The 9,204-nt window shown below is 39.1% G+C and overlaps 1 protein-coding gene across 1 annotated transcript; it reads right to left on the bottom strand.

Annotated features, from left to right (window-relative positions):
- Positions 1-298: 298 nt before the first annotated feature.
- On the bottom strand, positions 299-8,770 carry slc35g1 (solute carrier family 35 member G1). The gene is made up of 5 exons (XM_026163081.2): positions 8,286-8,770; positions 6,719-6,899; positions 5,243-5,377; positions 4,885-5,081; positions 299-3,482 (listed from the first exon to the last, which is right to left on the bottom strand). The coding sequence occupies exons 1-5, from the start codon at positions 8,599-8,601 to the stop codon at positions 3,070-3,072; spliced, it is 1,242 nt and encodes a 413-aa protein (XP_026018866.1). The 5' UTR covers positions 8,602-8,770; the 3' UTR covers positions 299-3,069.
- Between the last annotated feature and the right edge of the window lie 434 nt (positions 8,771-9,204).

Below are 9,204 nucleotides of genomic sequence, written 5' to 3'. Positions count from 1 at the left end.
GCCACAGTATGAACACACAAGTGTTCACTCAGCCAGGTGCTATTCTGAGCAGTACAGCTACCTGACTCAGTGGTTTGTTGAAAGCTTCTTTGCCCGTGGCCTGGTTTGTACCATTGTCGCCTATTGAGCCGTTAGTGGAGCATCATGGCTAACACCACGGGTGTTTGGACAATAGTTTAAGTAGAAACAAAACCTCTACACAGTTTGGGTGCATTCCGCAAACTTCTGTCATATTTAAATGATTTAATAAGAAGTGATGATCAAGTGCTTTATGAGAGAAAAGACAGGAGGCAGAGGGTAAGACTTATAAATTTAAATAAGATTTATTTTCAAGTTATAATATACTAAAAAGTTATTCATCACTGTGTGGAAATACATACATCTGAGCTTCTGTAAAACATTGCAGAAATAATAATAATAATAATAATAATAATAGTATAAAAACAGCTTCAGTAGGTTTTTAAGGCTTGTAGGTCCTGAGACTGTTCACCTTACCAGCTCATGAAAAACAACACATTGTGCTCACACTACCAGCATTCATGCCATTTAAACTAATAATAATAATAATAATAATAATAAATTCAATGTAAAACCAAAACACACTTAAGAAAATTAACTTGTGGACATTTGATGTGACCGTCACATGCATGAACAACTGACAAATGTCACAGTGCCTTTATTTTCTACTAGTTCCTTAAAAAAAAACAAAAAAAAACCCAGAGTGAGACAGCTAATATGTTTTTTTGAATCAGTAATTAATTTTGGCAATAAAACTGAGTTCTTCTTCTTTACATAATATCTCAGAGCACGGCTGGGATTTACTTCAACCACAGCAAATTCTGTAGATAAAATGCATTTTTATATTGCACACAAAGTTTGTTGCTTTAGTCTTCTACAGCTCACTGTGTCATGTCCTACAGGACCAACATGAGCCAGCTGGACTTCTTATACAACACAAGGAAATAGTTGTCGCATTGCATAGAAGCAACAGTGTGCACACTAACATTTACTGCATTAGTGGAATAATTATAGTAGGAATGGGTGTTGACTGTGCAAGTTGTGCTGCAGACACAGTTCTCCACAAGTTGAAAAAAAAAAAAATCCAGAAAGAGGAGAGTGTGAAAAACAGCAAAGACAGCACCGCAGGATATAGCGTAGCAGTCTAGCACCACTAATTGCTTTCCCTTTCCAGCTGTATTGGACCCAATTAAATTGTGTCAAATACGGGACTGCAGTTGCGAAAATGACCTCACTGGTCGTGCCACTGGGAAACTTGTTGTTAAATGTTAGAAATACCAAAATAATTTCTACCAGATACAAAACATAGAGACAGCTGTGCTGGAGAGCCAGATTTCTAGACATAAATCATACATCAGAGGCAGAAAAAACACTCTTTAAGCGTGAAAGAAAAAAAACAAACTACTGCTTTTAGCAGAGAAGCTTTTATATTTGTGCTTTAAAATATTTAAAGTCTCTAGAACGTTTGCTGGAATTTTATAAATCAACTAAAAATCCCAAAACTGCTTTACCAGCTGAACGCCTCTGGACTGAAGATACAATGTATCCACTTATAATCACAGGGCGAGTGCAAACGTCCAGAATCTTAGATGCTAGTATTGAGTTGCTAAGGCTATCATTAAAATAAAACAAAGAAACGAAAAAGAAAAAACCCTACTAGGCCAAAACCAGAACATGTGCCTTTATATAGAAGACTGAGTCTAACTGTTTGCAGATATTCACCTGAGTAATGAGGGGTTGAGCACGGTTATATTAACAAAACTGCACTTCATTGTGCCGTTTTACCTCTCATTATTTAGCTTTACCTCCTTGAAATAAATGAGCAAGATTTCATTGTAAGACACTTGAAGCGATCTTTGTGCGCAGTTGTTTACCAGCTGATTTGCTGAATTATTGTGACAGCTTACTCACACTTGCTCTGCGCTCTGGCAGAGACAAAGCGCAAATGACATCCCACTTCGAGCATCACAGAAAATATATTTTTGAACTGATTATGCACTAATTGCCTGCTAAAATGGCACAAGGTGATGACAGGATCTGACTCTCGTGTTGATAAAGAAATCAGTGCAGCCTATCGCAGGGGTGGGGCTTAGTGTTTTAGCTACAAAATTCTCTTAGCACCCTAATTCTTATTCATTTTCATGTGTATTTGCACAGTTATCTGAGTATCTTAGGACATGCTACTGGTTACTGAGCCGCTCTATTAAGGAAAGCTTTCCTACATAAGGCACTTTAAATATTGCACAGTGCACAGCTAGAGGTTGGGCTGCAAAGTTGAAGACAGGGAACCTGGAGAAAAATGCACAGGGAGGACATACAAGTGGTCCACTGACTAGCACTAGGAGTGCTAACCAACATCACACCCTGCTGAGAAATCCCTGAGAAAATAGTACAGCATGACAGTGTGGGAATTTATTGTATTGTTTGTAGTGACTAACTGCATTAAAGTGCTTTTCTTGAGTTTGTGGTTTTTTTGTTGTCATTGTCGATGGCAGAGCGATCATAGTCGTAGTCTTAGCATGAACAGATTCAAACATTTTTCTTTTTTTTGAGTAAAATCATAATAAAAATCTAAATTTGCACACTTTTTAGTACAATATGGTTATGCCATCCTCTCTTTGGCTATTTTATTCAGGTTAAAGTAAAAGGGGAGTAAATGGGATGTCCTTCATTGTATTTATACTGTGTACATATACACACAAGTTCCAGGGATCAGCGTACAGTTTTTAGGAGAAGTCTTTTTTCTCGTTTCTTTAAAAAAACCTAAACCTGTTGATTAATTTAAAAAAAGATACAAGCATTAAATTGCACAGGTTGACTCTTAGAATCAATGTGTATAGATGCACTGACTTCATTTCTGAATACATCACAAGCCAAAACAGCCCCATATTAGATTGGGTCTGATCTATTTCTGCTTCTAACTCTATAAAGAGCTTAAACTTCCACTCAGGTTTGCATATAAATAACAAGTAAAATAAGAAGTAAATTAAGACCATATGATTTTAAAGAGAAAAAAAAAATCAATACTTAAACTGACGATACGTCTGCTCATCAGTTCCTACGGGAACTATTATACCACTTCCTTATTGCTACTCCACTGGTGCTCACCACTATGCACAGCGCTCCGCCGAGGCTCCACCATGTTGGTGCGCGGCTAAAGAAAATGAACTGGTAGATGAACGCCAGCACCACATCCACAGTTTTCATCAGGGCTACGGGTCCGGCCTTCTCAACCTGCAGAGCCTTTATGAGGAAGGTCTGGCCTGCGATACCCAGGATGGCGATCAACATCAGCAACCAGCGGTCGCGGCCACAGAATGGGATTTTCCATTCACCCAGGACGGATACGGTGATGATGCACTCGATTAACCCGATGACAGCATAGTACCACACGGAGACGTAGTAGTGGACACTCTTGCCCAGCTTGCGAAGAATAACAAATGTACACGCAGCTCCAATTGCTCCTATACATAAATTAACCATTGAGAGAGACACAGAATGAATCAATCAATCTGCAGGATAATAAGAATGAACAAATCCATAAGAACCACTTTAGACTTGAAGGACAGCTAAAGGGTATGTTCGGCTCTATTGCTTCAGAGCTACAAAGCTATTATTAAACTGATAGAATTACTTGAATTAATGAGGTTAAATGTTGTCCTAAACCCGTATGTTTCAGGTTCATCGTGTGACATTTTGGATCACATTATTACTTATTGTTATGTAGTATTAACATCTATGCATTTCTAATCATTCCTGCTGATTCAAAGATTTAAATTTCGAAATGAATGAGTCCATAAAAAGTTTGCCAAACTGTTAGTCAGTGAGAATCCAATATGGGTATCATGCTTTGAAACCTAATGGACCTCTTTTACAGAAACTAATAAGCTGCTACTAAAGAAAGGAGACAGCTTTGAGCCCAGCCACAATTGACTGGAAACAATTTATCACCCATGTTTAGCATTCAGTCGAGCAGCAACGTGCTGGCTCTTAAAAAACATACCATATAAAGCCAACATGGAAGTGCCAAAAATGGCAGTTCCTTGAGTGGCCACTTGAGGCGGACTCTAATAAAAGTCCATCCACACAGACCCCAGTGTAACTTCACTGGTATGAAAACAAACAATTTTCATCAACATGGCCAATTTTTCCCTTCACTTTCATGTTTAAATCACTTCAGGGTTTCTTTTCATGCATTATGCCACTAGAGCATAGGTGTCAAACTCTGGCCCGCGGGCCAAATTTGGCCCGCAGCCTAATTACATTTGGCCCGCGAAGCCATACCAAATTACTATTAGAGCTGGCCTACTGGTATTATACAGCTAATATATATATATATATATCGTTTAGTGTTAGGCTTTGCTTGTTCCATATTCAGTTTTTCAGCAAAACTTGTTCGAGTCCATAACAAAAGATTCATTCTTATATCTGGAGGAAGATTTTTCAATAAATATTAATGTTAGCCCGTGACTTTGTTCCAGTTTTGAATTTTGGCCCACTGTGTATTTGAGTTTGACACCCCTGCACTAGAGAGTGGCATAGGAGGCTCTTGTGTAATTTGGAAAACCTTTTCGCTCTGCAACTGAGTGTCAGTAAACAGTAGATGGATAATCCTAAGGTCCAGATACATCTCTTAGGTCTTATGTCAAGTCTTTGCCAAAATGTTTCCTGTTTCATTAGGACGTGACTTTCAGATACTGTTCATCTTATCTACCACATATCCATTTGTCCTCCATTCATTTTGCACTCCACCCTCTCATCCAAATGTGGTTCAGTTCCCCTGGTTGCCATGGTCAACTTGACCATGAGAGCAAACAAAATCCTCAGCAAAATACTCAGTGTAAATGTTTGGATAAATCATATCACCTCCAAATGCAGCAAAAGTCCCCTTGATGTGGTTCGTGTAGTCGCCCTCAATGCCATGAACATTCTCGCCGAAGAGAAATGGCGGTCGGGCAATGAGGATGACTCCGGTGAGGGTAAAAACAGTGAAAACACAGTCCCAGATTGTACATTTCTCCTTCAGGAAGATCCAAGCCAAGAGGGAGGTAAAGACTGGATTACTGGAGGCAGGGTTCAATGAGAGAAAGAGTTAAAAAGGAAAAAAAAAAAGCATGGAAAAAGTGTAAATGTAGCTGACGAATTCAAGGAGGATGCAATGCATCTGTAGTGTTAACATAATCTGAAGTGATCTGTAATAAATGAGCTTTGAAGCAGCTCTCACCTGAATGTGATAACGGTGGCATCTGCCAGCGGCATCAGCTGAACTGCATAGAAGAGCAGGATCATGGCATTGGAACCAAGGAAACCCCGAAGCATCAAAACTAAACGTTTATCTCTGGGACCAAGAAAACCTGTCCTGGAGGAGCACAGATATGAGGATGATGGATGAAGGGATGGCTGAATGGAAGGATGACTACAATGACTGATAGAGGAAGTAATAAACTGAAATTTCAGGGAGGGACAGATGGAGAAAATGCAAGTACCGTAGGGAGTTAAGGGATGACAAATTAGTGGATGGCTAAGGAAAATGATACATTTAGGTAATGTGGGAATGACAGTGATGGATGCATGAGTGGATGCTGCTGAAAACAGGGAAGAGAGACAGATCTGTAAATGATAAATCAAAGTTAAAATGTATGTGGAGGATGAACAGAAGGATGGGTGAGAAGGTTCAATGCCTTTTTTAAGTTATATTTCTCAGTATTAAAGGAATCAAGCCAAGCTAGTGGAATAAATTGACAGGGGGGAAAAAAGAATTCAATTTTATTTATACGCCTCCAAATAACAACAACAACAGTTGCCTCAAGGCACTATATATTGTAAGGTACCCTACAATAATACATACAGAGAAAAACCCAACAATCATATGACTCCCTATGAGCAAGCACTGTTCCTGTTAAAACTCCCTTTTAACAGGAAGAAACCTACGGCAGGACCAGGCAGTCATCTGCCGTGACTGGTTGGGGTGAGAGGAGGAAGACAGGACAAAAGATATGCTGTGGAAGAGAGCCAGAGATTAATAACAAGTATGGGCACAAGCTAGATTTACTCTTTCCCCAAAGGGAGGGAGCATTTAATCGTTTCTGTTTGTCTGTCTGTCTATTAGTAGTCTAGGGTCCACAGTTTTTAAGATATCAGTTTCAAATTTTCTCTGATGACAGACACCAATAACTGCTTGAGATTAATTCCCTTTGGCCAAAAATCGGGCCAAGGTTAAGGTAACACCAAATGTGAAAAAAATCTGTTTGATTATATTTTGTTTGCCTGTTGGCATATTAGTCTATGTATGTGTAAAAATTACACCTCAAGTGGTTTGTTTAATATACTTGACTATACTTAAGCTCTGATTATGAAATGGGGAGTTAATTTTAGGTGGCTATATAACTTGATGTGGGAGTATTATTCAAAACCCTTTCCCACACTGAATTTAAATGCACATTTTTCCATCAACAACAGTGAGGGGAATAAAACAAATCTCTAACAATATTTTGTAAACCTCATGTTTGGACCGTGAAGTCAGTAAATCTGGTTAAAGGCGATAAAATGACAGATAAATTACAGGTGAGGATATGCGCCATCTCTTTGACTGTATCCTATTATAATCTGCTCAAACCAAAAATGTACAAACAAATACTGGCCTTAATTATTTCATATAGTATACAGCGTGTGTAAATCTTAAACCAGCTATTGTGCTTACTTGTGATAGATGATTACTGGTGCGACAAACAGCATCTGAAAGAAGCATCGTATGGCACTGATCTCTATAGCATGAATTCCCTCTATAGTTTTCACCAAGAGGGTGATGATGGAGAAGAAAACTGTGGACAGGAAAGCATAGAACAAGCCAAGACCTGGGCATCTATTTGGTTTCTCTGGGCCTGTGGAAAAAGAGAAAAGAAGGCATTAGTTTAAGTAAGTCTTAAGACAAAAGAATGTAAGAGAAGGGCCATGAGAGGAAAATCACTTACATTTTTAATTATAAAAATGTATTATGTTGTTCTTAATACAGCACTCCATATTGGATGGCGAAGTGAGGAGCAGAATATGTTATTGAACCCCATGTGGCCTGGGTAATTCAGCTGCAAAGATCACAAACAAAAGATATGCCAAATTGTGGGCTGTGGTGTTTGCAAACCCTGACTGTGAAACAACTGATACGTGTGCAGGGATAGACTTTCAGCCCGAGGTTAAACAAGTATTTTTATTTGTACTCACCAGTCCGTTTGCTTTCCAAACTTTGTACCAAGCCACAGGCGAGGAAGAAGATTGACAATGTTTAGTCACAGTAAAGCAGTACTGTAAGACTTGTTGTCATAGAATCATTTTATGTTAGGAATTTTCTTTGATTTTAACTACATAATAGTTTAATTACATACTTTAAGTCAACCTCTGTAGAAACTTAAGTGTACAGCTGGACCAGATGGGAGTTCAATTTTATACCCTGTGCTGTTCTACCCTAGCAATTATGCATCAAATACAAAAGTAACCAAAAAGTAATAAACTAAAACTGGTATGTAAAGGTCCTGAGGAAATGTCTTACTTTCTTGTCAATTTCTAATATAAACCCCCTTCTTCCTTGTACAGGATTATACCAGAGGGAAGACAGGACCAAGCCCTATACAAGTTAAACTAGTTTTAGAAAATTGACATCAGCAGCCATATGTATAAACCACCTCCTGTTTAAAAATAGGCACGTTTTTGGTTAGTTTTTTTTCTTTTGGAAAAGTGCACAGTCATGCATCCGTTTTATAGCACGATGGAAAATGTTAAGCTGGCTTATGAAACAACTGAGCTACCAGCTTCACCAGTCAACTAGGTTCACTACTGGGCAGAATCACTGTAAGGGGAACATTTTTCTTAATCATATTTTAAGTATAATTTGGTGTACAACTTTATTTAACATTACCGTTTTATTCTGAAATAAATAACATACAATGAAAATGGGCTGTTTTAACGGATGTTTTATTATCAAATACCCCCCCCCCTCCCAAAAAAAAGATGTTATAAGTTTATATAAAGATTGCGCGTAATCCAATTTGACTGTATTACAGTTTATAGGCCAATAGCATACACGTGATATCGCCGCTATCACCGATACGTGACGTTGAACGATTGTATAACGTGGTGCTACGCAGGAAGTCACTGTTTGTGTATTAGTATATTATTTATTCACACGACGAAGTTTATCTGCAGGAGAAAGTCGTAAAAACGGGGGATGCTGACTACTTTATGCTAACTGTAAGTGCATGCGCGTGCGCTTCTACCTTCTGGGGATGGGGACTTGTTTCTGACGCAAAACGCCGGTGGGCACGACGTTTTCTCCTCGCCGCTGCTTTCCAGTGAATTTCCTCTTGCGCCCTCCAGTTGCTCATCATCATCATCTTCTTCTTCATCATACTCGCACGAAGCTCGGCCCTTGCTCCGCAGATGAATCCTCTCTGGTGCCCGGTCGTTTGTGCCGGGCTCTTGTCGGTCGTAGGCGCTGTTTTTGTCATGGCTGTCATCTTTGTAAAACGCCACCGTAACGTCGTCCTCTACGGATAAAGCCCGCTCGTGCGTGCAGTGGTTACAGTCTGCCATGCTAAGATGCGACGGCTGAGCGGTAGCATGCCTCAGTGAGAGTACCGCGCGACTTCCCCGGTGTCCTGAGTGACTGAGAAGACGAGGTTAATGAGTAATCTTATCTCAGGGGGCAGGTTGCTAACGACTGTGCGGTGTTCAGTTTAGCCACAGGGGGGCAGAAGTGGACTCAAACCAAGTCTCCTACCTAGGCAACTAAAAGGTTCCTAAAAGTCCATGCCCATTTCATACACTTACATTTTTGATTAAAGAAGTTCTGCATACTGGTGAACTAACCATTACAGAAATATAGATTTTGTCATTTCCGATACTGTTATTGTAATGGCAGCTGTGGCATAAACCGTGCAATGGTTGGCGATCTCTCTCTCCACACAAGCAAAAGTTTACAAGTTCTATTTGTTTGTATGTCTGTATTTATTTTATTACTTGCATCCTCGAACAGAAAAATGAGTTTTAGTGTTTGTCATTCATTTCTGAATGTGAGCCTAGTTCACAATAATAATGAGATTTCAGGATTTTATTTATTTAGCTTGAATTAATTTTGACAATATTTTTTTTTTATCAAGAAACACACATTTTACTCAGTAATAGATTGGTATCCTT

This window comes from Astatotilapia calliptera, chromosome 8 (genome assembly GCF_964374335.1).
Source record: "Astatotilapia calliptera chromosome 8, fAstCal68.1, whole genome shotgun sequence".
In the NCBI taxonomy this organism is placed as follows: Eukaryota; Metazoa; Chordata; class Actinopteri; order Cichliformes; family Cichlidae; genus Astatotilapia; species Astatotilapia calliptera.
The sequence above is the reverse complement of the archived record's forward strand: the minus strand, read 5'-3'. Positions and strand labels throughout refer to the sequence as shown.